At 59.6% G+C, this 27578-nt stretch overlaps 1 protein-coding gene across 24 annotated transcripts in view; it reads right to left on the minus strand.

Annotated features, from left to right (window-relative positions):
* MACF1 (microtubule actin crosslinking factor 1) overlaps positions 1–27578 on the minus strand; it is a 141671-nt gene that overhangs the window by 99506 nt on the left and 14587 nt on the right. For 21 of the 24 annotated variants that reach the window (XM_075115160.1, XM_075115159.1, XM_075115158.1 and 18 more), the window contains exons 1-5: positions 13947–14034; positions 10793–10854; positions 9523–9612; positions 6756–6833; positions 5010–5102 (exon numbers count right to left, since the gene is read on the minus strand). In XM_075115160.1, coding sequence (XP_074971261.1) covers positions 5010–5102; positions 6756–6833; positions 9523–9612; positions 10793–10854; positions 13947–14019 — 396 coding nt within the window. In that variant the 5' untranslated portion in view covers positions 14020–14034. Of the gene's footprint in view, positions 1–5009; positions 5103–6755; positions 6834–9522; positions 9613–10792; positions 10855–13946; positions 14035–18642; positions 18761–27578 lie in introns of those variants that run through there. The other 3 variants (XM_075115149.1, XM_075115151.1, XM_075115148.1) reach the window with 2 other exon arrangements.

Raw genomic sequence — 27578 nt, forward strand, 5'->3', positions numbered from 1 at the left:
AAAGGCAACCCGGGCTGTTTGCTCGCTGGATTCCTCCCGGCACTGCAGGGAGAAGGTGTGCCAGGACCCAGCCCCACCCGCCGCCTCTCTGAGCCCCCTCCGCCCTGAAAACACCCAGTTCTTTATTCACCGCAAAAACACACCGGGTTGGGTGCTGGCATTGCAAGGGTCCCAGCTGCCAGACATCCCTTTGCAGGCAGGAGGCAGAGACCAGCGGGATTAGCCGCCTCTCCCGCCGGCGGGGAGGATGCTGCCGAGGCACAGCACAGCACGGTGTAATTGGTATGCTGCAGCTCACCTCCCTCTCCCGAGCCTGATACTCTCATCACACACAAAACTGCTCTTTGTCAGCCGCTGCCACACCGCCGGCGCTGCCTTTAACTCCTCCAGCCCCGGGAATGGGTTTCCTTAGGGATGCCAGGACCCAGCACCCGGTGGCAGAGCCAGGATGGACCGGGTGACATGCTGGGCGAGCAGCAGGATGGGACCTTCCACGCCTGCAAGGAGCAGGGAGGGACCCACAAACCTCCACCTGCCCAGCACCCCCTTATTAATTAACCAGCAGCTCTTAATTAAGAGCAGAATGAAACCTTCTGCAAACCCACCCATCGGCTGCGCCCCGTCTGGGCTCTCTAGCGCTGCTGCCCATCGGGGAGCTCCTCACAGCACCCAGCTCAGATAAATCCTTTATTTTTAATCATTCACACTGCACCGGGGTTATCTGACCACTGGGCCTTTCCCTGAGGGTGTCTTTCCAGGAGACCCTCCCAGAGCCGCGCTTACGGAGGTGCAGGATGCGGCACCAGCTCCACCCTCCTTTCTTCACATGTCTGTGTCAGGACAAAGATTTAGGGAGGCACCGGAGAGAAGAGAGAGCAGAAACTCGCAGGACCTGGGGCCAGCCCCTTCCAAACCCTCCCAACATCAGCCTCGTGCATCAAGCAACTGGTGGCAGGATGCTGAAGGCTGGAGGGAGGCTGTGACACTGGTCCCAACCCAGCAAAGGTATCGGGGAGCGCAGCCCCTTTCCTGCCCCTCCAACCACATGCTTATCCTGGGACCTGCAGAGCTTGGCCAAACCCAAAGGCGCCTTCAGCCCACCCTGTCACCCCCAAAGAGCAACCTCCAAAGAGCAACAAGGAGCTCCAAAACCAAACACAGCATCGTCCCCTCCTTTTCCTCTTGGAGCCCCCTCAGAGCAGGCAGAGCCCCTTCGCCTCCACATCCACCCGCTGCTGCCCACCTGGAAGCTGAGTGTGGGCAGCAGGAAGGGGACACCCCAAACTCGCACCCGACCCAGCCCCGAGGGCACGTGTGGCACCGCCGACAGCACGCACGCAGCCGACGACAGCAATCGCACGGCACCGAGAGCCCGTGACCGCCAGCCACACCCACCGGCCACCCACGCCAGGAGCAGAGGACAGGACGGGTCCCCAGGGGATGCTTTCCTGGCAGAGATGCTCTCAGGGGAAAAGGCTTCAGGAGCTTCCTGCCTGAGTCCTCCCACCCGCACTCAGCACGAGGTTGCACCTTGCTGAGACGACCATCCCCAGGGGCCACCAGGATCTGAGGTCCGCTGAACCAGGTCCCCCCACCCTGCTCCAAAAAGGGGGCGAGAGTACACACAGACACTGACCATTCCTCCGGCTGTCCCCGAGCTCCCCCTCCGAGCCCAGCCCTCCGCAGTGAGCCTGCGGCCACCTTCAGAGGAAGACGCCGCAGTCCCACCAGCTCCGGCGCCCTTGGCCGGCCGGCACGCCGGGTCGCTGCCGTACCCCGAGGAGCTCCGGGCCGCACCGCCGCTGCGCCCGCTGAAGGAGGACGGGCTGCGGGAGGCTGGCAGTCCATGCCCATCTCCCTCCCTGGCCTGAGACAATGGCAACCCTGAGGTTCTCCCCACGCTGGGGTTTTCTAGCTGGTCCACCATGGGGGACGGCGTAGACAGCTCCGAAACAGTGCCTGGCTCTGCTGTGGAGGAGCAGGTCCACAGGGCGCTGGAACTGGGATCGTTGGTACCTCCTCTTCCCCAGGCATCCAGGGCGCTACCGGCCACCACCTCCGGGCTCTTTGCGGGCTCCTCTCCAGACACGGCGCTCGCCAGGGACAGGAGCCTCTCCGCACGGCCATCGGTACCCTCACGCAGGGGCAGCAGCACGGCCCGGCGGCTGCCCGCACCGCTCCTCTGCAGCTCAACCAGCCGGCTCACGGCTTTCTCGCAGTCCTTCTCAGCCGGGTTCTCCAGCAAGCGGGCGATGACAGTGGTGCCTTCCTCCGGGGAAGCCCCCGCTGCACCCTGCTGCCGCGGCTCCAGCACCAGGAGAGCTTTCTGCACCTCCCCCTGAAACCGCTCCTTCACCTGCACGATGAGCCCGGGGTGCAGAGATGCCGGGTTGGGGTCCCCGCCGCGATGCTGGCTCCCGGTGGGCTCCTCTCCTCCCTCCTGCCGGGGGACTGCCTTCAACTTCGGTGCCTCCTCATCCTCAGCCACCTCCAGGGCCGGGGGCTCCTCCTGAGGGGCTGCCTCTGGCATCGCTCTCCTCTTCCCCCTCCGCCTCCGTTTAAAGCGGACCCTTTTTTTGGGAGACAGCGGTGCCTTCCCTGCAGCTTTTTCCTTCTGCTCCTTAACGCAGCCCAGAGAATTCCCCATCTCCTCCTCCTCGGTGCCGGCAGTAACGCAGCTAAGCAAGTCGCCAGCTCCCGAATAAATCCTGAGCCAGGCTTCATCGGATCAAACGCACACCGTACGCCGTGCCGCGGACTGCCCCTCGCCGCCGCTCCCTCCCACCAACCCTGCCGCTGCCGCCGCCGCTCCAGACAGCCATCTTACAGCCTGGGCGCTGCAAGAAGACAAATTCAAAGCATCTCACTGCAGTTCAGAAATCACTTGACCTAAAAGCAGAGGGAGCGGGGATTGGCTGCGGCGTCCTTCTCTCCAAATATGAGGTAATTGGAGCACGGCCCTCGCCAACACAAACAGGGAGCAGGAATCAGGCAGCGGAGCGGGGAGGGGGAGCTGGAGAGGCTGGGGAAAGGATTGGGGGGGGTAAAAAGCACAAAACCCCGAGAAGGTTGGCAAAGGTAGCATAAAGGAAGGGGTGGGAGAGAAATGGGGGGAAAAAAAAGCAGGGAGGAGTCAGAGCATGCACGCCAACGGCTCCCACAGGGGTGTTTCTCTCCAATTCCGGAGGTCTGCTCCTTAATTCTTAATGCCAAGAGCCCCAAGAGACTGGCTCGTGTGCCCACCCTCCTGCCAGGCTCACCCGGCTCTGAGCACAGAGGGGCAACCCAAGGTGCCCCGAGGAGCCGGCATCGCTTCAGGGAGCTGCAGTCACAGGGTCCCAACAGGCTACAACAGCACCGATGCTCCTGTCCCAGCCCAGCCCCACGCCCTGCCTCTCTCCTGTAGCTCCTGCCCCGAACGCTGCCGAGGGCAGGGGTTTGAGGAGCACGCAGCATGCTGACCCCTCTCACTCGCTCAGAGGGACTGGAGAAGGGTAACACATGTCAAAAGCAGGGACGAGACAGAAAGCAGGGAGCGGGAGGCACTAGCCCACACCGAACCCCTCCCCAGGGCTCTCCCAGCCGCCTGTCCCCAGGCAGCGGCACTGGGACACAGGAGATTAAGAGGTTCACAATGGAGCTACAACCCCAGAAAAAATCCCGTTAGCGCAGGCGGGGAGAGGACGCGCCAACTCGCCAGCACCAGCCCAGCTCCCCTGGGGGCCCCCTGTCACCCACCCAGTCCCCCCACGGCTGGGTCGCAGTGTCCCCTCCCAGGTGGGTGCGGAGGGGACCCAGGAGCTCCTGCTCGGGCTCTGCCATCCCCTCTGGACCCCTGCAGCAGAGCATGCACCAGGGCAGGGCCACCCTGAGGACAGCGGGGACATGATGCCACCAGCCAGGGCCCCACCAGAGACGACGGTGACTCATCAGCATCCAGACCCTGCTCGACCCCGGCTGCCTCCCAGGGCCAAAACACTGGCAGAGCGCCTCGTCAGCAGCCTTACACCCAGTTTATCCCCGTGTTCCCTGCAAAAGCCTCTTCCTGAGAAATACAGCTCAGGAGGGGCTCGCCCAGCGCACAGAGCCAGCCTGGCCGCGCTGGCACAGGGCACACGGGTGGCCCACGCACGGCAGCAGCTCCCCAGGGCACTGCCCACTCATCCTCCAAAAATGAAAAGCTTCCTTCTGAGGTCTCAAAGCCAGTGCTAGTCTTGTCTGAGAGATGCCAGCAGGAATACGGCAGGGAGCTGGGATGCAGCCGCTCCCAGGGGCTCGGTCCCGCAGCGGTGACAGCCCCAGAGCTAATGCCACATCACTAATGAGCTGCTGGCAGCAGCATCGCTAAGCAAGCCCCACACGCCAATGCAGTGGTGGCATTAGGGGCCACATGTCATCCCTGAGGGCACCAAAGCTACAACCGGATAATTTGCGGCCATTAAGACCCATGACCCTGTTTTGCAAGAGCATCTGTAGCACACAACTGCTGGAAACGGTCCTAGGTATGTTCCCCAGCACCCCAGCTGGCTCCCAGAGCTTCTTCCGTCCCTGTCCTGAACCACTGCCACACAGCTGACATTTTCCATCCCAGTGAAAGATCCCATGGCTGTGCCGACCACCCAAAGGGCCAGGAGCACCTCGGGATAACAGCCCCGTGCAGGCATGAGCTCAGCCTGTGCCCTCCCCGCGGCCCCTTCTGAATTTGCTCTTCTCCTCCAGAGACTCAGCTGAGCAAACAGCTACCGCCAGCAACCCTGGTGCCAACCAGGAGGCCACTGCACACAACCCATCATTAATGATTTCATTATGTAAATGATGAGAAAAGGGCGTTGCTACTCTCCGACACCGGTCTCCATGACACTGCAACGTGTGTTGATCCTCCAGACCGATATGTGTGCTGGCATCGCCACGAAACGCACGCACGCGGAGACGGATGCCAGCGCCCTGGGGAGACAGCGTGCTCCCGCCGTCCTCCCCGTGCCCTTCAGCAAGAAGCTCTCATGACCTACCTGGAAGTGGAGGATGATCGTCCATATGAGCCCCAGGGTGAGCTTGGGGTTGCCATCTGTAATGTCATCATTGCGAATGTTCACCAGTTTCACCTGAAAGAGAAGCAACAGGGTCAAAGCTCCCCCATCAGCCTCAGCCGCCGAGAGCATGGGGGAACGCGTCCCTGACCACGCTGTCCCCAGGGCCACCCCCAGCGCTCCGACACGCAAGACGCCAGCGCCTCCCGAAGAGGCAGCGAGGTCAGCCCGTTCTCCTGCTTGGGAAGGGGGAAGGAAGGATTTTTCACATCTCCTGCACTCTCTCTATCTAGAAGTGCTTTCCCAGCACTTAACGGCTTTATTTCAGCTCACATGGAGAAGTGCCTTGTCCCCAAAGCCCTAAGCACTAGTGCATAATTTAATAGCTACAGACCACAAAGCATGGTTAAAAGAGGATGGCCGAGCTTTATTAACTCCCTCCTGGGTTGAAAACCAGGCTGCTAATCGATCAGCCCTAACAAAGGCAGAAGCGCCAGCACTGCCCTCACTGAGGGTCCTTCCCCAGCACCCACTGAAAGCCCTGTCCTGGCAGACTCTCACCCCACGCAGTCCCAGAGCTGCTCCCTCCCAGTTGCTTTGCTCTAGGGGTGGTTTAAAGGCATGTGCAGTCCCCGAACCCCATGGAGATGCCTGCAGCACCGGGAGCATCAGCCTCGGTGCTTCCAGCAGATGCAGACCAGAGCGGTGCTGCCCGGCTGCTGCCCTTGCTCTCCTTGCAGCCACCTTCCCCGGAGCTGCTACATGCTTCGGGCTCTTCTCCCCTGGTGGGCTCCCCACAGCGGTGTCCCCGCTCCCCAGGACGCAACGGGACCCCACAATCTCTCGCAGGAGCATCTGGGGTAAGATGTTCCAGCAAGGCCACTGTCACCAGGCCGTCGTGCTTCAAAGGGAAAAAGCTGTTTCATCTACGCAGAGAAACAAGCTCCCAAGAGCCGCCGGCAAAATATCTCTATCAAGGGGCTGGGGAGGAGGAGAGGAGGGGAGGGGCTGGAAGCGGCTCACCCTCCCTGGAGCAGGGCACGTGCTCAAATTTATTCAGCGCCCTCAGGCCAGCAGAGAGAGAAAAATCTCTGCTTCAGCATGAACTGGTACAATTTATCATCATCTTGGCGTATCTGAGGAGCATCACAGCAGGGAGACCTGACCCAACAGGAGGAACAGGACACCCAGCCCCAGGGCTGCGGGGGTTTCACCCGCAGAGCCAACAAGTCTCCGGATGCATCCCACTGCTCCCACTGCTCCGGGCGGGATCTGCCCCCAGGGTGTGGAGGTTGCCTCGCCTCTGCCAGCTGCACAAGCACTGCAGGGCCAGCACCTCCCAAAAGCTCGAGAGAAGGAGCCTGCACAGTGGGAAGGCACAGACATGCCGCAGCCGCCCATCCCCACCACTGGGATCTGGGGGGGACCCCCAGGTGAGGCTTTCGGGGTGCAGAAGAGACTATCTGTGACATTTGCAAACCCCTTCCCAGAACTGAAGCCTGACCCTTCATTTTGTTACTAGTTTTTGTGCTGCGTGGGCAGTTCTGAGAGCACACGATGCCTACGGGGGAAAGTCCCCCTATGGCCATCCTCAACCAGCACCACAGGGACGGGCCCACCCCAGCACAGGCTGACGCTGCTTCTCAACACCCTTCCCAAGCCCCAACCAGGACAAAGAACCGCAAATCCCCCAACTCTGCTTCTGGATGAGCCTAAATCAGTCCTTACCTGTCGCTGCTTCAGGAAATCCAGGGCGATCTGCACATTCTGCAGCCGGTGGAAACGCATCCGTCCCTTCTCACGCGGCTGCAAGAGAGAGGCAGCAGCTTCAGGTCACGCTGGCTGGGCCGGGACAGCAGCACCCAACATGCACATCCCACCCCCCCACATGCCCCTGGGAGCCGCCCACAGCGAGCCCCCACACTCAGCGTGCTGGTGTGACCCCCAGCCCCGTGCACTCCACACCCCCTGCTCTACCTTCCTGCTCTGGAGGCAAATAAAGTCGTTGCTATGCACGATTCTGCTGAAACAGGGCAAAAAGCCCATGGTGGGGCACAGGGGTGGGAAGGCCCTGAGATCTCGACCTCCTCTGGGTGCTACAAGACCCAGGGGTCTGCATCCAGGCTCGGAGCCTGGCACTGCTTCACAGCCAGCAGCAGGCAGGGTTGGCTCAGCCTCCAGATCCCAGGAGGGGATCTCACCCATCCCAGGGTCAGCCAGGCAAGCTTAGCAAAGAGAGATTTACCCAAATGGGTGCAGAGTCCAACCTGTCCAGGTGGAAGCAGAGCAGGTCTGCTCCGCAGCAGGACACGAGGCCCCAGGCAGGGACCGGCCGCGGGTCCCCACTGATGGCAGAGAAACCCCGACCTCGGCATCAGCCCCGCAGACCCAGCCCGGCTCCTCCCGCAGGTGGGCAGGGGCTGCGGCTCCAGGTACCATCTCTGAACCCTTGGGGAGGGGAGAAATGAGATGCCCTGGGCTGTGCTCGTCACTGCTGCTGCAGGTGGGGGATTTTTTGAGGTACCCAGCGGCTGAGCTGTGGACAGGGGAAGGGTATGGGATGCTGGGTCTGCTTTGAATCAGCAGGAAGGAGAGAATCAATGCCCAGATCCTGATCCCAGACTCAATATGAGGTATCACCAGGATGCTCTGAACTGCTAGGACACCCCAAGTCCTCTGAGTCACCTTCCTTCCCCAGCCTGAAGGGAAGAGCTGTCCCTGCAAGAGAACATCTCCAGGGCTGCAGGGGGCTGGAGCCCAGCGGGAAGGTGCTACAGCCCCAGCCCCTCCTGTGCTGCTGCAGGAGGGAGGTGACACCATGCACAAGGGTCTCGTCGCCCAGAGCAAAGGGGCTGGAAAACACATCTTCTCTTGCACCTGAGCAAGGTTTTGGGGTCCGGCCCCTTCGGGGTAACCCTCAGCTGGGGACGGGCTGTGCTCACTCCCACCTCCACTCACATGCACGAGGTGGTCGGTCGCACCCCAGACCCCACGGTGGCACCGGCCCCACGAGAAGGTGCCCGTGCCCAGAGCCTGTCCATGCAGTGCAAGGTGAGCAGCCGTCACCGCAGCCCCACCGAGGGGGCCCGGCCAGAAGCAGCGTGCACGACCCATCCCTGTCCCTGTCCCCTCGCGCCCTGTGGTGGGGACACATGCTGTCACATCAGGTGGGTGGCGTGCCCTGCCTGCGGGCCGACACTGCAATGCACACGCAGATAATCCAGTTAATGTGAACACAGCCTGGTAACGAGGACCGTGGCGTCGGCTTCCCCTCCGCAGACCCTCGCTCGGGGCGACCACCCTGGGCGAGCTGCGTGGGTTTTATCAAAAGACTCAGCTAAAACTGAAAAGAGGGGGAAATCAGAGCCGATGCTGGGCTGCAGTGGACTATCTGATGGCACTCCAGTGTCTGCCAGGGATATGCTGGGGCTGGGGCCAACTCAACCTACTTCTTCATCATCATCATCTTCCTCCTCACACTCTTCACTGCTTGCACGGCACCAGGCCGGCGCTTTCACCAGGCGAAGGCTCCTCTGAGCTGGCGGCTCTATTTGCTAATGAGGACGGGAGGGACAGCGGCGATGGGAGGGTAACACAACAGGGAGACAGAATGGAAACCAAAACGCAACACCCAGGTAAAAGGGAAAATAAAAGGAAGGCAGCTGGATCTCCGGCACACCCCGGGCTCGAGCACGGAAATCTCCCCCTGGCTTTGAAAGCCAAAGTGAAGAGAAGGAAGCTGTCTGGATCACGAATAGCTTGATCCAATTTTTCAGCCCCCACAAAAACTGATTTGGCATCTCAGGAGGGTAACAGAGGGAGTTAGATCTTCGCCCAGATCCTATTTAGGGGAAAACTAAAATAATTCCTGCTGTGCTACCCTGTTGCAGGAATCAGGATCTTCCCAGAGCTGAGGGAACGTGTCAGTCTGAGAACGAGGAGGAGGAAGGAGGACTCTACGATGCTCAAGATGCAGGAAGAGGTTTGCACGCCACCAACTGCTACAAATCCAGCTCGTGAGGAGCCGAGCACGGCGCAGGAGCGCGGAACATGCCCCCTGCCAAATCTGAGCTAAACTGCTGGGCATGCTCTCGCAGAGGCAGCTTCACTCAGAGCCACTATTATCTGTTATTTTAAATATAGAGCCAAATCTGGAAGAGGAAGGCGTGTAAGCCGTCACAAAAAGAGGGCTCTACTCAGGGCACTGGAAGCCAGTGGCTTTAATCACACAGTTTGGTCGCATCCAAGAGACCAGCCTGGGGAACACGGGTTTGAGTGAAAATAAATAAAATAAAAATAAAAATAATAAAAATAATAAATAATAATAAATTAATAACATAGTAATAATAATAAAAGAATCAACGACAGACATTTGAAAACAAAACCATGGCATAAGAAACAACAGCTGATGGCTGGGAGTGGAGGGGAGCCGGGGGCGGACGGAGCGGGGTGCTCGTGGGGGCAGCAGTGTCGCTGCCCAGCCGTAGGGACTTACCAGCTTCACTCCCGACAGCACCTCCAGGAGGGAGATGAGGTTGTGGCCATCTCGCAAGTCTTCGTAGAGGTCGTTGATGTGCTTGCGCACCTGCGGAGAGCCGGGGAGGAAAAGCCGTCAGAACCGCGCGCCTCCTGCGCTCTGCCGCTGTTTGCGAGAGCGTGGGAGGAAGGCAGCGGCACCCGCAAGCAGACGCCTCCCTCCAAGCCACGCGCATTTAAAATGGTTATTCCAGAATTATCGCTAAGGAAAGCAGCCTTCCGTTTCCCAGATGGCCTGGCAGAAGCTGCTGCCACTTTTACGCACGAAATCAAACTGTTAAACCATCGGCACCGCAGGCAATCCCGTAACGTTACGCTCAGACCTCTGCAGAAAGGGCAGCTCCGGCCCGAAGCGGCGGTTTAATTGCTTACACTACCTTACGGCATCTCCCAAAACACGACATCTAGCTTCCGTCTGAGAGCAGAGGAGGCTTCTGTGGGGCAGCGCGGCTGTGAGCAGGCTGACACGTGCACCCTCTGTACCTGCTCTTCCCCCCAGACGCCCAGACTTTGACTTGGCTGGGAAGCCCCAGGTGTTTTCCCACAGCAGCCTCAAGATTTTTCTTTTTTCCCTCCTTTGTAAGATTTAGAAAGTAGCCAAAAGTTTGACACAGAGGTTTGCAAAGCTGGCAAGAAAACACAGCTGTGACACCTCACACCCAAACAAATTTTTTCTCTTTTTTTTTTCTTTTTTCAAATTAAGAATTAATTAAAAAAAACCTGGCATTAACCAAGCAAAGCAGGAGGCACCTTGCGGTGCCATGTTAATTCTCCTTAGCTACCTACGGCTGCAAGCATCCCCCTTCACATACTTTGGGGGTTCCTCTCCACGCAGGAGCATGCCTTGAAAGACAAAAACGCCCCTTTGCCCTGGTGGGGGGCACGAGGGGGGAGCACCCCATGCTGGGATCCCCCCCCTCACCCCAGCCCCAAGCGGGAGGATGCACAAGCCTTGTGTTAAAGCAAGGTCTGGGTGCTGAGGAGGCAAATGTAATAAAAAGGGCTGCGTGATGATGTTACAGTGCCCTCCAAAGGCACCGGCACATTTCCACTGTCTCTGCTCTGAGTACAGATGTGTATGAACACCCAAATCCTATGCAGAAATTCCCCCCCCCCCCCCCCCCCAAAAAATATAAAATTTAAAAAGGCATTTATCTGCCAGTCCTGAGCCAGAACAGACAGACAGATGGTCATCTAACCAGCTTTATAATAAAATATGTGACTCTTACCTTCATCAAGTGTTTATTGACCCATTTAGTGAAGGTTTTCTTTTGGACTCTGTCCCGTTCATCTGTCAAAAGAAGACAAAGGCAGCTCTCGGTCAGTGTTTCTCATGCAGAAACTCAAATGACTTTGAAATGAGGGGAAGAGACAGAGGAATCGCTGCCGGTGCCAGGACTGCCGGACGGATCCTGCACCCGCGCAGGGGAACAGAGGCTGCTTATTCACGGGTTAGTGCGGGACGGGGCCGTTCATGCAGCTCCAACGTCCCGCTGGGGCAGGGAGGTAGGAGCATCCACACAACTGAAACAAAACACACTGCTTTTTGGGGGGAGAATAGTGTTATTCAAATAAAAGCAGTGTGGATGATTGGGATGGGTATAGCTGCAGCTGGCAGCGGCAACTGAACCCCAACACGTGTCCCCCCCGGCTGGGACCCCTGCGCCTCCTCGTCCCCCCCGGAGGCAGTGCAGGGAGGGAGGTGAGGTTTGCCCAAGCCCCCCTATTTTAGGAGGGTGGCCCCCTGCCCTGCCTACTCCCAAAAGGCTTTAACACATTATATAAACCCCACAGATGTCCCGTAACAGGCCTCTGCCAGGCACTAGCAATTAGCAGCTTATTCTGTCGCTGTAGTTTTGGTTCATTGGATTGTCAGGATTTAATGTTTATTTCTGTCCTGCGGCTCAGCCGAGGGCGCCCTGGCCGGATGCTGAGAGCTCTGAACACCATGAGGACAGGGTGACAATGTGGGTCCCCAGAGGGTCCCAGTCCCCAGGAAGCAGCAGGGGCGCCCACCAGCCCCACAGAGTGACGGGACGGGAGATTCGTGGTGATGCCAAGCAGCAATGCGGGATGGGGGAGCTGTCGGCAGGCTTTGCCCTGCCTGTTCTCAGTGCAAAAAGTAATATCACATGAAAAACAAAGGCAAACAAGGCAAAAGAAGAGGGCATGAGATGAGGCCACACGGCTGGAGAGTCCCACAGGGCGCAGCAGGGTCCCACTCAGCCCCTACCTCCCCACACCCTGGCAGCAAGGAAGGCTCAGGGCAACCTTGGCAGCAGGCCCTGTGCCAAACGGGATCGCCTGACTTAAACAAGACCATCTTGAAAGACAGAGAGTGCCTCAGTACTGACCCACGGCATGCGACCCCAAGCTCCCAAGCCCTGCCCCGTCCAGCTCAGGGGTCCCTGGGATAGAGTGGGAAAGAGCAAGCCCCGCTACCCCAAGACATCCCTTCGATATTTGGTGGCCTTCTACAACAGGGTTACAGCGTTGGTGGATAAGGGAAGAGCAACTGACGTCATCTACCCAGACTTGTACAAAGCCTTTGACACCGCCCCGCACAACATCCTTGTCCCTAAACTGGTTAAACAGGGATTTGACGGATGGACCACTTGGTGGATAAGGAATTGGCTGGACAGTCACACTCAAAGAGTTGCAGTCAATGGCTCGATGCCCAAGTGGAGACCTGTGAGGAGGGCGTTCCTCAGGGGCCGGGACTGGGACCGGCGCTGTTCAACGTCTTTGTCGCCGACACTGACAGTGGGACTGAGCGCACCCTCAGCGAGTTTGCCAACAACACCGAGCTGTGTGGCGCGGTCGACACACTGGAGGGGAGGGATGCCATCGGGAGGGACCATGACAAGCTTGAGAGGCAGTTTGTCCATGCAAACCTCATGAAGTTCAACAAGGCCAAGTGCAGGGCCCTGCACACGGGTCAGGGCAATCCCAAGCACAAACACAGGCTGGGCAGAGAATGGATTGAGAGCAGCTCTGAGGAGCATGACTTGGGGGCAGTGGTTGATGAGAAGCTCAACACGAGCTGACAATGTGCGCTCGCAGCCCAGAAGCCAGCTGTATCCTGGGCTGTATCCCCAGCAGCGTGGGCAGCAGGGCGACGGAGGGGATTCTCTCCCTCTGCTCTGCTCTCGTGAGACCCCCCTGCAGTGCCGTGTCCAGCCCTGGGGCCCCCACGATAGGAAGGACATGGACCTGTTGGAGCGAGTCCAGAGGAGGCCATGAAGACGATCCAAGGGCTGGAGCACCTCTTCTATGAGGACAGGCTGAGAGCTGGGGTTGTTCAGCCTGGAGAAGAGCAGGCTGCAGGGGCACCTTAGAGCAGCCTTCCAGTACCTGAAGGGGCCTACAGGAAAGCTGGAGAGGGACTTTTTGCAAGGGCATGTAGTGATAGGACAAGGGGTGATGGTTTTACACTGAAAGAGCGTAGATTTAGATTAGCTATAAGGAAGAAATTCTTCACTATGAGGGTGGTGAGGAGTGGTGGATGCCCCATCCCTGGAAGTGTTCAAGGCCACATTGGATGGGGCTTTGAGTTACCTGGTCTAGGGGAAGGTGGCCCTGCCCATGGCAGGGGGGCTGGAACTAGGTGATGTTTATGGTCCCTTCCAACCCAAAGCATTCTATGATTCCGACATCACGGTCCACCAGGCAGAAGCACCCCTTGCTCTGGTTTTAAGCCAAAAATCAAGAAAAAGGGAGAAAACTAGAATCTCTCAGCCCGGGCTCCCAGCCACACTGCATGTCCTGCCTGGATGGCCCCATGTCCCCCGTCACAGTGGGGGAGGGGTGTCACTGGGGGTTCCCTGCACTGGCCGAGCAGCCACGGCCCCAGGGGTCCTTGGGGAAACCTCCCCACATCTCAGTCCACACAGATTTGAAAGCACCACCTAACAGCCTTCCTCCTCCAAACGCACCCCACGCTTCCCCCATCCGAAAGCACCGCAGTAAAACATGCGGCACCCCACCAGCACGTCACCTCCCCTGCATCCCGCTCCGTCCCCTGGCCCAGGCATGTAACCAGGTGCCGAAAACTATCCGCCGGTTGAACTACAGCTGCCCTCGCTCCCCACCCCGCCAGGCTCTCGCCTCGGCACAGCTTCCCGGGACGATGCGGCCGAGCCACAGAGCTGCCGCCTGGCACCACCGACCGCCGCCTGCAATAGGAAGCTGCGTCACCCCCACGTGTTTTTAGGGACCTTTCCTTCACCTCACCCCACCAGAGTCACGGTGCCGGGTCCCTTCCCAACCCTGGCGTTAATTCAGGGTGGATCAAGCTTGAGCCGTACCCCAGCCACGGCGCAGCACCAGCAGCACGGTGGGGGCTGCCCGCGGGCTGGGAAGGAGAGGGTGGTGGGTACTAACCGATGCAGCACATCCGGCACACCAGGCAGGCTCTCAGCTGCCTCCCCTCCCCGGAGAGATGCCGCCTCTCCATCGCCCGGGATGGGAAACGCTGGGTCCCGGCAAAACAGCGGCTGGCTCTTGGGGAAGGGTCTTCTGGCGGCACCACCCACTCGCCGACCTTGGCCCCAGCGCGTGCGGGTGGGTGACTTCTTGGCTGCAGCTCCTCCCACTGCATCACTTCCTACACCCGCTGCCCCTGGCACGGGCACCAGCCGCTCCTCCTCCGGGGCATCACCACAAACCCTGCCACGATGTCAACGGCTGCCTCACCCACGCTTCCCCTGCTCCTCGCGCTTCTCCAGGTGCTCCCAGCCGAGGGTGCCGCTGGCGCGGCAGCTCCTCACCAACCTCAGGTTTTGCTCCAGCAAAATCCTCACCGCCCCGCAGGCCCGATGGCCAGCAAAGCTGCTCAGAAAGCTCCCAGCGAGGAAGGGGAGAGCTGCTCCCTCCTGCAAGCAAGCAAGAGGTGGTGCAGCTCCCGGCAGAGCCAGCGGGCTGGGGGTACGGAGGCAGGCTCGTCCCGCAGAGCTGGGCACTGCCTTGCCAGCAGGCTCTTGGCTTGTTTTCCCTCGTCTTGTTTTCCAGTTAATTGCACTGGGGACAGAAGGGACAATGCCAGGCTGTTCTCCCTGCTCCTTCCTGCCCGCCTCCAGCTTCTTCCCAAATCATTTCCCAGGTCCAAAATGCCGGAGCCGGGAACCAGCCACAGCCCCGCTCGGCATGCAGGGAGATAACGGGGGCCTCCTTATCACCACCTCTCTTCCTTTTTTTCTAAATATAATCCCTCTGCAGACCTTCCGCTGGCCAGAGCCCTGCTGCCCCGGCCAGGAAGGTGAGAGGATCCAGGCTGCTGCTGGGGGAAGGCGGGAGCATGTCCCCGAGCATCGCAGGGAGCACGTGGGGACAGGGACACGTCACTAAGTCCCACATGGAAGGTCTGCAGCAAGGCACCTCCGACACTGGCCCCAGGGAGGTGCCCATGGGCCAGCAGCTCCTCGGCACGCTCCCTCTTCCCAACTCCTGCATAAACGGGGTTTTTTCTTCCTTTTTTTTTCCCTGTCTCACCACCTTTGGGTGGTTCCTGGACTCTAAGCAGATTACACCTCCCCACCCCACACCCGCGCTATCGTCTGAGCTAATAATAATGCAGTTACTGCCTACTACCAATATTAGGGCATTGCAAGCTTATCTCTCCCTGGCTAATCTTTTCCAGAGTTAGGCTGATAAGCAACTTGTTGCACCCCCACCACCACGCTTGTCCTCTCCCCCGTGTAGCAGAGGTTCGCTGGCCCCAGCCAGCGAGCAGAGGGGACGGCCAGGCAGCAGGCAGGACATGGCGAGAGGGAAGGTTACGGTGGCTGGAGGAAATCTGCACCACTCTGAAGACAAGCCAGCGGCAGGTGAGGGCAGGAAAGGCTGACTGCGGAGCCTCGGGTCCCCTCGCACGCAGGGCATGGAGGAAAGCGGGTGGCACTGACGCAGGGAACATCGCCGGCAAACGGAGACCCTGCTGCCAGCACCGGTGAAAACCACGGTCCTGAACTGAACATGCCTGTGCGCACACATCCATTAGCTGGCTTCCAGCACCGCTGATGCTATCAGAGCGGCGTGGATGCTTCCAGCTGCAAAGTGCTTTCATGTTGCTGCTTTCCCAAGACAGGTGAGACTTGCGCAGAGGCAAAAAAACCCTGACAAGCCAGGCAACAACTCAGCCTGAGCCCAGCTGAGCCACAGCCATGGTGTCCCTGTCCCCACCGCTGCCCTGGCAGAGCCCAGCCCCAGGGACCAGTGTGGGACGGCCCCGGAGTGCTCCGAGACCTGTCCCAGCTGCTCCCTGGAGCAGGCGAGGAGCAGGGTTCAGCTGCCTGCACCTCAGCTGCCTGCACCTCAGGCCCAAACCCCTGCAGGACCACATATGCTGTTTAATTCCCTCGCCACTTCCTCTCCCCACATTGCACGAGAGCGTAGACCACTGCATCCCCAAAATGGGCATCCCAAAGGCACCAGGGCGCTGCCTGCTCTCTCCCACAGCAGTGTCATCCCTCCACGGAGGGGCCAGAAGCAGGAAGGACCAAGGAGTGGAGGTGGCCGCCCAAGGGGGAGGTGGACTTTGGGGTTTTCTGGCTGCTGCTGGTCCCCCAAGTGAACCCAGCTAGCGAGGGGGAATAGGGAAAACCATCCTGCCCCACAGCTGGTTTCCAGCACCCTGAAACTGGGGGTATCAGCTGAACATGGGATGAAAACCTCCCACTCACAATCCCTCGGACCCCAGGGCCCCCAGGCACTTGCCATGGTCACGGGGAGAGCTGCCACAGGCGCCAGGTGCAGGAGACCCTCCCACCACCCTGCACAGACATTTCCCCCCTCCCCATCTGCCTGCAGCAGCCTCCGTCCTGGCAGCCTGCCTGTCCCCAGCAGCTCCCAACACGCCCAGCCGGGAGCTGCCGCTCCCCCCAGGATCTCCCCTCCATCATCGCTGGCCTCGCTCGCTGTCAGACTCCATCATTCACCTCATCCTGCCTCAGGCTGCTGCAGCTAGAGCCTGATCCCACCCCTAGGTGCCGGCAGGACGGAGGGTGCCTGGCCAGGCACCCTCCCTAACCCTAACCCTGGCCAGGCACCCACCATCCCGCTGGTGCCCGGGGCTGAGACCCGGCTCTCCAGTGCTCCCCCAGGACGGCCCTTTGCCATCCTCGAGAGGAAGCCCATCATTTCAGCATCCCCCACTGGCTCCTTCAGCCTCTCCTGCTGGAACAAAGCCTGGAAGTGGCTCCTGAGCTTTCTGCTCCTGCTCATTAATTCCTGCTAAAGCCAAAGGAGTACAGCAGACATCAGATGGGGCACGGCCCTGGATGAGCTCACAGAGATCTTGGGGACATCTCTGAGCCCACGCTCAGTGTGAAAGCAGCTCTGTGCATTAAATAGTGAGAGCCAGCCTTGGGGTGAAGGAGGGTCTTGTTGTGCATAGATGTCTAGAAACAAATGTTGAAAGTGTTGAAACCCATCGCTTTCGCTTTGAACTCCTTCGAGGCAAGCAAAGAATGGGAATGTACCTTTTTTTTTTTTTTTAAGGCAGTACTTTTAAGATGGGGATATGCAGAAAATCTGTCTGGCTGAGGAGCACGAGGTATTTAAAATGTGCTGGCTGCCAACTCGCGGGCTGACATAATCCATCATGACAGCAGAGCCAACTGGGCAGGATTTACAGAGCCTTTCGAAACAGGGAGAGGAAACGGTGTCTGATTCAGCCTGGAAGAATGCACAGGAGATACCTGCAGCAGCAAACTACCCAGCACCTGGATATTTAATGAGGGAGACACCTGAGAAGCGGTGATGCAAAGGAGACCTGGGTGGATGCTCGGCCGAGCTGGACGAGCATCGCGGGCGTTACTTGTACAACAAAACCTTCTGCAAGATGACCCTCGTCTTCCAGGATGCTGTGCCTGTGGGGGTGGGTATTACCTGACCTTTACTGGGAAGGAGCGATAAAAGAAAACAGATATTAAATATATTTGCTGCTTGCAACACTTGCACCAGGATTTTTCCCAAAAGGGATGGATTTCTGCAGGGTGAAGCAGTGGGTCAGCACGGGGTAAGGAGCTGGGAGGAGACGGTTGCACTGGGAAGAGGCCAGGAGGTCCCTAGATGGAGCCGAGCACGACACTGCCCGGACACAGAGATTACTTAAGTGGACGGGGACAGCGGGTCAACAGGAGGAATTGCAGCAAGGCTGGGCTTAATGTGCAACAGGGACGCTTCTGCACATTTGTGCAACTCAGCCTCAATCTCTCTCTCCCAGCAGTTTTCAGGGAAGAAGGAAAAAGCGTATCCCACAAGCAATATTTGGGGACAAGTCCCTGTGCACTGCCCAGGCTCTGTGGTCCCGCTCCTTCTCGTGGAAAAAGGGAAAGAAAAGGGAGAATCTGTCACGGACACTGGGAAAAGGCCCTGTGCGGAGGCACAGGAGAGAACAAGCCCTGCTGGAAAAAAAGAGGGAGGAATCAAAACAAACAAATCCCAGGAGGAAGAGGTCAAGATGGAGAAGGAGCTACTGAGTCCTTGTCCGGGGCCTGGAGCTATCACACGTCCCTGTAACGAATCCTCGCCCTCCTCGGGCAGTGGTCATGTGCAAGCCCTATTTTGGGAAACTGAGGCAGGGTCAGCCCCAGCTGCTCAGCGAGCCCGTGCCGGGAGGAGCTCCCAGGGCCCTGTCTCACCGCTGCGGGTGTCGGTAGCTAACGGAGACGGTGCTGTCACGGCGAGGGGTAGCAGGGACGCCCACCTGTGCCGGGGCAGGAGCCAAGAGGCAGACCACCAGCCACGTGTCGCAGGCTCGTGCCGAGACAAAAAGCAGCCTCGTCCCCAGCGGGACACCCCCGTTCCAGCCGCTCCCACCCCTCACGTGCGCTGGGAACGGGTGGAGAGACCAAATTTAGGCACTGAAACATCTGCCCCCCCTCCCTTTCTGGCCCCCATGTGGGGACCAGGGTGGCTGTGCCGGTAGGAACCCCACCGCCGTGTCCCCCTCCCCAGCGGCCGTGTCCATCCCTGCCTCGCCGCTGCCATGGTTCTCAGGGAGGGAAAACAAGCTGTGACCCTTGCCAGCGGCACGCCGGCCATCTTAGCCCTCTCCCCCCGCGGGGGCCGTCCCTACCTTCTCTGTTCCGGCTCCTCCAGTACAGGACGCCGGCGATGCCCAGGACGTGGCTCAGGACAAAGGCGGCGGGCGGCAAATAGGAGCTCTCCGAAAGAGGCATCGTCCCCTACTCCCAGCCCGTTATCCTGAGCCCAACTCCAAATTTCTTTTTCCCGAAGCTGCCGCTGCCGGAGGCCGGCATCGCTGGGAGGCTGAGGGGATGGGGGGGGCCGAGCCGCTGCCTGCAGAAACTTCCGAAACTTCCTGCCTGTGCCTCTGCCTCCAGCTGGCTGCGCCCCCGGAGCTGGCAGGGCTCAGGGACAGCCAGCGTCGCCAGGACGGGGCCAGGAAGGTTTGGGAGCGCGGCAGCGGGGTGGGTGGAGGAAGAAAGCGAGCCTCAGGCCAGCTCAAACTTCTTTCCTTGGTGTTCACGCGGCCAAACTTTGTCGTCGTCTCCCCCCCCGCTCTTGGGAGGAGAGACGTCATCTCCTCAATTTCCATTCCCAGCCCCGCTGGAAGGTCGGCTGCGGCTCCGGCATCCGCGGCGAAGGGGGATCGGCAGGAGCAGCTGCCGCGCCAGCATCACCGCAACGTCCCACTCTTCATGGGGGGGGTGGGGCCCAGGAGCACTAAATCTTGCCCCCTGCAGCGGGTGACAGCCATCAGCCTGGCCTGCCGTCTCCTGCCCGCAGACTGCCCCATGATGCCAACCCACCAAGGGCAGCTGGGACAGAGGAGGGAGAGGCTGGGAGATGCAGGCAGCACTTTGGCAGCATGTGAGCAGCAGCAGGCAGCTGCCTGCTGGGGGTCGGTACCCCGGGCTGGACCCAGCACCAGTCTGCTCGCAGGAATCCCTCTGCCCAGCAAGAGTAGCAAAAGCAAAGTGACCAAATTTGGGCTTCTGGGAGTCAGGTACCCCAAGCGTGTTTCCCTCGCCCCCCCTGGATGCCCAAAGATAGATGTATTAAGTGCCAGGGCACCCCCATGGGGAAATACCCACAAAAGATGCTCTAACACAAAAGGTAAAGGTTCGTCCACCTCCCCGCTCTCCCTGCAGCCAGGTGCCCCGCTCGCCGCAAGCATCACATCATGCATGGTGAGACTTTGCATCCCACCCTGTTTATTAACAGTGAGCACCGTGCTCAGCGTAACTCTGGGAGTTTCGTTTCTTTTCAGAACCGTTTCTAGCAGCGGAGGTACAGAAACAGCACAGAAACTGAGAGCGGCAAGCCCTGCCGCGGCACAGCCGTTACATCCCCCGGCCCGTTTGCCGTTGTAACCACGAGCAAACCAGGTGGAGAAGCTCCTTACAAAGCCTGTTGTGCTTTCACAGCCCATCACGTGCCGCGTCCCCCCGCCAGACCCCAAGGGAAGAAACTTGCTCTTAGAAAGTTGTACAGAATTAAATGCTCATTTTTTGCCTTCACCTTCCTACAAGAGGGGGTTGTTCTGCTGCCGGCGCTCGGCAGCGAAGGGGAAGGCCATTAAGGTGAGGACGGCGTGCCACAGCTCAGGGCCGCAGACCTGCGAAACACCAGCCCAGCTCGGGCTTTGCTGACAGAGGAGCCCGGGCTCGCACACAGCCAGCGTCGGACCAGCCGCCACCCAGCAGCTCCCGCTCCGCAGTGCGGGACGGTGAAACCACATGAGGTCTGGGGTGTCACCCAGATGCAAGCAGAGGTTTAAATTATATTTATAACCCCTGAGCCGCTCCCCAAACCCAACGGCCACAAGCTGGCCAGGCCCACTAAGAAAACCATACTGAGCAAGACCTGATAGACCCAAACGTTGCACCGCTCCACGGGGGACCTGCACCACCCACGACCCCCTAACGCCGGTCAGGCTAACGAGACGGGCAATAGAAAATATAGAGAATTTCCCTCAGGCCTCGGCGCCGTTTGCAATATATTTTTCAGAGCTTCAGCCCTGCCCAGATAAAAAATACCCTGGTATAGTTTTCATCTAAAGCAATCTGCTTTCTGTCAAAGCAGGGGAAGCGCTGCAGGAGTAACGACCCACCGGCAGGCAGGAGGCCACCATAAATGTCCCCGCAGTGTGGCTCCGAGCGAGGCATTTAGTGCCCTGCAAGGCAGACGGCTGCGGCTGCTGGGGCTCGGATGCGCCGAGGGAAAAGGCTCTGGGAAACGGGAGCTGGTGTTCCCTATCCCCTCGCCCCAGGTGCACCCATGGGGGCTCAGCTGCTCCTGTGCTTCCTGGGTGCTGCACACGCAGAGATAAAATGCACACAGAGCACTGCCAGCTGCTCCAGCCGGACTGGCCTTCGGGCGAAAGAAAATCTTTAAATATATATAATCATACAAAAAATTTAATATATAAACACATACATAAATAATCTATGTTTATATATGTAAATACATCCCGCCCCTGCACCAGGACACCCCAGGGACACTGGTGGTCTCCCACTTCATCCCACTCAGTTTAACACTGTTCCCCCCCTTCCCTTTCCACGCTCCCCTTGCCAGCACACGCTCGCCACAAGCCAGCCCGGCCGCCTCTCGCCGCTGCAGGAAGCCGGTAACGGCTGCAGCCCAGCCGGCGGCAGACCCGGGGCACCGGGAGCCAACGGCAGGTTTCGGGATGACCCACCAGGGCTCTGGGGGCCACCCAAATCCGGATGCAGCCACCGGCACCCCCCCCCCCGGCTTGCCCCGGGGCAGCAGCCTGAGGCCGCCCCCCCTCTCCACCATGGGAACCACCCCACGCACCCAAAACACAAACAGCTCATTTTAGTTCCTTGCAAGGCGGCTTTTTCAGCTTCGACCATCGCCTTGGCCCGGAAAGGAAAGGGGTGGGGAGAGGACACGCATCTCCCGCCCGTGGAGGAATTTGGGGAACAGAGCGGCTGTGCCCCCCAGTGGGGGGGTCCCCACCTTGCAGGGCACCCCTGCACTTCACAGGGTGCCCTGCGGCAGCATTTTGCAGCCCTGTGCATCACCCAAAATGGTGTTACCCCCATCGCTGCCCCTACTCCCCCCCAGCACCCTGCCTGGGTCTTAGGGCACCCCTTGGGGACGGCTCTGGGGACATGGCTGCCCTGGCTCCCCCTCCGTGCTCTGGCCGTGCCTCTTGCCCGGAGCTGAGTCACCCCTGGCTCCAGCAAAGCATTTCTTGTCTGGGGCCAATCCACCCCCCCCGCCATGCACCTCCCTGGTGAGTAATGCTCAGCCGACACGGCCTCGCCACGGCTGCCGGCTCCGGCATCTCCTTATATGACTGGGGAAGCTGCCGGGCAGCGGCGCACGGGAGCCGAGCTTCCCCGGCACCACTCGGGGTGGGGAGGCACCCCGGCGTCGGGGTGGGCGATGCCGCAGGGATGCTCCCCCGGACTACCATGGCCTGCCAGAAGGCAGCCGAGGCCCCATGGCCTCCAGCCAGGGAGACACATCCCGGCCCTGGGAGGTGGCAGCCAGATGGCACTGTGGAAACGCCAAAGCAGGCATCACCGGATGGTGCTGGGGGTGGCGGAAAGAGCCAGAGCCGGCATCCGGCAGCACCGTACCTGGGTGAAGCACCTCTCCAGGGCTCTGCCTGAACCCCCCTGTGCCCAGGGCAGACAGGGGTGCCTACCAGTGCCCCCCAGCCAAGCCCAAAGTCCCTGCTCATCTCCCACAGAGGACACCACTGGACATGGAAGTGGCCGCAAGCACAGCAGGGGACCCTGGAGTGTTTTAGAGTGGCTTCTCTGCCCCAAATAGGGAGTAGGGTCACCCCACACTAGGCAGGGGACACCCGCCTCCCACGGCAGGGAAAAGGGCTTGTCTGGCAGCAGTGTTGAGCACGCACAAACTCGTGACTGCAGTACAGGGCCCAGGTTTCCTGCCGTGCTTCCTCTGTGATGCTTTTCCCCTTTCTGTTGTTTTTTCCTCCTTTCTGGGTGCTTTGAGGGCAAATCTCGGTCATTTACGGCAGCAGCCATGAATTGCTGAGGAAGGGAAGGAGTCTTTGGGTTTCCGGATCAGGGATGCTCCAGGTAAATCGCAGACACGCACCGCCCGCTGCTCCCCGGCACGGCCCCGGGGCCAGGTCCTGCTCCGGAGTGGGGCAAGGAGCCTGGCTTGGCTCTGGCCTCTGCAGGGACTGAACGGTGGGCACAGTGCTCGAGCAAAGCCACTGCACCCCCAAACCAGGGGACTGAGCTCATGCCCTACACCGGTGCCCAGCCAGGGTCGTTTCACCCTGGACCATGGCTTTTCCCCCTGCAAAACCCAGAGCTTGGCTAAACCCGCAGCATCACGCCCTCCTTGCAAACAACAACAAATGCTGCTGCAGACAGGCAGACAGCTCAGCAAGATGCATCCCCGGCTGCCGAGTGCATCCGCACGTGCCGGCGCACCCCCTCCTGCAAGCACAGACAGGGCCCTGCCGGGGTGCGGGGGCTCGCTCCACCCTGCCCGCGGCGCCAGGAGCCATGGGAAAGGAAAGCAAGAACAAAGATGACGTTTCTTGTGATCTGGGCTATTAAAAACAAGGTGGGACGAAGCAGGTCGCGGCTCCCGGCACTGCCCAGCGCATCCCCACAGGACAAGCTCCTCCACTTCGAATCAAAAAAAAAAAACAAACACCTCTCCTCCTGCTGGTGAATCACCCGCCCGTGCGTGTGCGGGCAGAGCCGCCGATCCCCTCGCCATCCAGCAGGCCCCGACGCCTGGCCCTGCCCGCGCGCCTCCGGCTCCTGGCAGAGCAGGCACATTCCCCATGTTAAACATTTCCTCCTGGCTTTCATCCTCCCGAAGCAGCCACGGCCCCACCAGGAGGGACGCGACAAGTCTACAGGGTCCCATGCTAGCCCCTCGGCATCCCCACCAAATTCCAGGGCTGAAAAAGGTCTGAAAAAATTGGGACTACCAAACCTCCCAGGCAGCAATGCTCCTCGTGGCCCTGGAAAAACCAACCTTCCGAACACTGTTTTTTTGTGCAAATAGGGGTTTTGGCCTGGGAGAAGTGTACGTGCAAGGGCTGAGGCTCCAAGTGCCCCATCGTCACCCCATGTTTGCACAGGGAATGAGGGGGATTGAACTGGGCTTCACCAGTAACAACCCATCCAGCCCAGGGTTCAGGGGCCATTCTGCACCAGCCCTGCCCCAGACCAATATCTGTACCAAGAGGACGGCACAAGTGAATATTTAACTGCAAACCTCTCGGCAGAGGAGCTGCCCACACTGCCAAGGGTCAGCTGGATGCGGCAAAGCAAGGGGAGAGGGAAGGGGGCTGCACAGGGGGGACCTCGGACCCCCCCCCGCCACCATCAGCAGTAAAATCTGAGCTCCGAGGAACCAGGGAAAGGAAGCGATGATGATAAGAGCGGAGATGTTCCCCTTTCCAGCAGACGTCTGGGCACCAAAATAAGAATTATATCTTAAAAGAAAAAAAAGACTTCCCTCCCCAAGGCAGAGCTGTCGCCCTGCAGCCAGGGCTGCTTCGGGGTTGGAGGGGGGACACGGGACAGGTCCCCGAGGACCACCTCGCTGCTGGGAGATGGGGGCAGAGGGCAGAGATGAGATGGTTCCCAATAAGGCTGGACACAAACATCATTCCGGCCAGTTTTTATTCTGCAAAGCAAACAGCCAAGCTGGACTGCCACCTGCTCGCAGCTTAATCATTGCCCAGCAGCACGGCTCAGCATTAACTCCTGCTCCCAGGCAGGAGGAGTGCAAACCCCCCAGCACACCAGCACTTATGGGGTCTACAGGAATGTGACACCCAGACTGGGGCCAGTCCCCTCGGCCGGCCCCAGATGGGATGGACGGAGCCAACAGGAGGGCACAAGGCCTCCAGAAACTCTGAAATGACCCAAAAGGAGACCATTTCCCTTCGCAGCACCAGTGAGGAGGTGTGCTTGCCTGGCCCCCCACAGCTCTGCAGGAAGGTGAGCATCCCCAGGGCACGGAGCTCCAGCCTCCTTTTCTTGGTGGGGTTTGCTTTTTGGTGCCCCAGACTGGGCACCTTTCCTAGGGCGTCCGTAGCCATCAGCGCTGCCAGCCCTGCTGCCCCCAGTGCAGGCAGGTTGCCTCCCCTCCACGCATCGCCCAAAGTGACCCCCGCTCTCCCACAACACGGACCCCAGCAGATCCTCACACCCAGCCAGTGGCTTTGCTGAACGACGTGCATGCAATGCCATCCTAGACACGTCTCATCCAGACCCTCTCCAACACGGCCCGGGCTTTTTAACCCTCCCTCTCGGCAGCAAACCAAACACGTCATGCTGAAGAGGTGGCGAGGGTGATCTCACTGCTTCTTTCCCAGTGTTAAAAACCTCCATCAATCCACCCGCCTGCCCGGCAGCCTCCCCAGATGACTGCCGAGGCCGTTGAGTTCTTGCTGATGCAGCGATTCAGGCATTATTTCACCGCTTCCCTTCTCAGAAGCCTCCCCTGGTTTGTCACCCCTCCGAGGATGCTGGCAGGGAGCCGCACTGCACTTGCTCATTAAATGATGCCATGAAACTCACGGCCACGCACCCCGGGCTCTGGGAAAGTGCCGAACCCCACTGAGCCGGCATCGACTCAGTGGTGTCGCCCTGCGAGGAACGGGCAGGAGAAAGCAGGGGACGGGGACAGGCAGTGGCTGGGTACCAGGCCACAGACAAAAGCCGCATGTCGCGAGGCAGATGCATGTGGTGAAGGCAGCTCTTGATGCATATGGAGCTGCTGGGTGAGAGGGAGGAGGTGAAGCCGGCGCCGGAGGTGAGGAGGATGGGCATGCACACAGGGAGGGGCAGCAAAGGTCTCCTGGCAGAAAACACTCCTGTTTTTTGGGAGGGAGCAACATCATCCCAGCTCTGGGCGTGGAGGAAGGCTTGCTCGCGCGCCCACGTGCAAGAGGACATACACGTCTGCACGCTCTCCCAGGGGCCTGTGCTGACACGGCAAGGTGGCACCTTTCCCAGGCCGGGGGAGGAGGAGGAAGGTGATGCCATCTCCAGGTCCCTCCCTGCCCCTCCAGCCACAGGGACACCTCCACAGAGCCACTCTCTCCACGGCTGGGTAAACTCCCGCTCCATAATTCCCAGCACACCCCGCCGGCACCTCAGCAGAGAGAAAGTCATGCAAAACCAAAACAAAATAAACACCAAAACCAAAAAAAACCCACCACAAGATTTGATGGAAGCCCCAAAGGTGAGCAGCAGAGCCCTGTGCTGGAGCCCTGGCCTCATCCTGCACCCACTCCCACTGCCTGCACAGGGGCTGAGCACCGGTAAAGACCCCAAGTCCTGGAAAAATCCCCCAAAAGAAGTCCCAAGCCCCAGGCTCTCTCAGAGGAGCCAGGCCCCCACGGCAGGGCAGCCAGCTGGGGTGCGGAGCTGCGCCCCGGCACGGCCGAGCCCCGAGGTGGGACTGCAGGGATCCAGGTCAGAGCTGTGATGGTGGCATCATCGACAGCCGCTCAAGGCCAAGCTTTGCACTTCCCACAGCAGCAGCTTAGGGAGCAGGAAAGCCAGGGGGCGGGGGGATCGCCAGCATCAAAACTCCTTTTCTACTGGCTAACAAAAGGCCCGGTGTCTCCGCAAAGAGGCTTGTTATTCCAACGCCAACCAAAGGCTGCTTGGCAGCGGGAGAAATAGGAAAACGTTAGGCTAGCGGGAACTGGCTGCGCTTTGTTTGGGGCGCGCTTGGGCGCTGTGTTTGTACAAGCTCCACGCAGCAGCTCACAACGCATGTGAGGGTGGTCAGGGCTGGGGTCCCCCCCAACTGGGCTGCCCGGGCATGGCCCCACTGACAGCCCCTGGCTCCGGACCCCCTCGCCCCGCTCCCTGCAAATAGTGATGCAAAACAGCAAGAGAAAAGGCACGAGGAACTTGCAGCCCAAGCTGCTGGTAGGAAACTGTGTCCCCCGCTTTGGCTGCCTTCTACCCCCCAGCTGTGCCCCACAAAGCAGCCCAGGGTTTGACTGGCCTCACCACGTTGCAAACACGAGGACAGCTGGGAGACCTGCAACCCCACAGCCTGCTTGGGACAGAAGACATGCAAAACCCTTAGAAATGGAAAGAGAAGAGAAGGAAGAAGCTGATTCTCTCCTTTTCCCCTGTAAATGGAGGGCAAGCAGGCAACCTTGAGCCCTAATCTCATTAGATGTCCCAAACTAAGCAGTGTGAAACCTGATTAGCGCCGTGCAGGAGGCGGGCAAAGGGGTGGCAGCTCGCTCCGCCAGCCAGCCCCACCACCCTTCGACCAAAGACGGGGGATCCCGAGTCCCTGAGGCAGCCAGGGCTGGGGAGCAGGGCACCCAGAGCTCCCTCCCCACGGCACCCTGCGCCCACCCGGGATCTGGAGGTGGCCCTGGTCCTTCCATGGTTGTTCTCCCGGAGCGTGAACGCTCCCAGGGATCACGCCTGTGGGCTCAGCCAGGCCTTTACTCATGGCCGCGCCATGCTCTGAAGTGGTGCTTCATATTCCAGCTGCTGCCACCAGCTCCTGACCGGACTGGCTGTGGCATGCAGCAGCGTAGAAGAATCCGGGATTAAAAGAAAAAAAAAAAAAAAAGAGAAAAAAAACACCAAACAAGAAGGCAGGAGCCTGAAACCTCTGTTCCCTAGAGACCCACTCTCCTGCAGAAAAACTTAATCCCCATTAAAAAATAAATGAAATAATTCAGTTGCTAACTTTGCTCTGCCTGCTTCATTCAAGCACTGGCACAGCACCAGATCTGCCTGATCCCACCAGCCTGGCCCAAGCCCATCAGATGCTCTTAGGAAGGCTCAGTTGGACCTTTCTGGAGCAAAAGCCATCTCTGGCAGCACCAGGCTGTGGTGGGAGAGCTGTAAATCGCCGGAGATCCTCAGTTAGAGCATGGCCCACGAGTACCCCAGCTGGCTGTGCTCCCCAGGGGACACCTCGCGGGGTGGCCGTGCCGGAGGAGAGGTGCCCACCCTTCCCTGGGAGCAACCAGAGCGTCTTCCTCCCCATGTGCAGGGAGGTGGGACCAGGAAAGCCACG

The sequence above is a fragment of the Phalacrocorax aristotelis genome, chromosome 20 (assembly GCF_949628215.1).
Source record: "Phalacrocorax aristotelis chromosome 20, bGulAri2.1, whole genome shotgun sequence".
Lineage (NCBI taxonomy): Eukaryota > Metazoa > Chordata > Aves > Suliformes > Phalacrocoracidae > Phalacrocorax > Phalacrocorax aristotelis.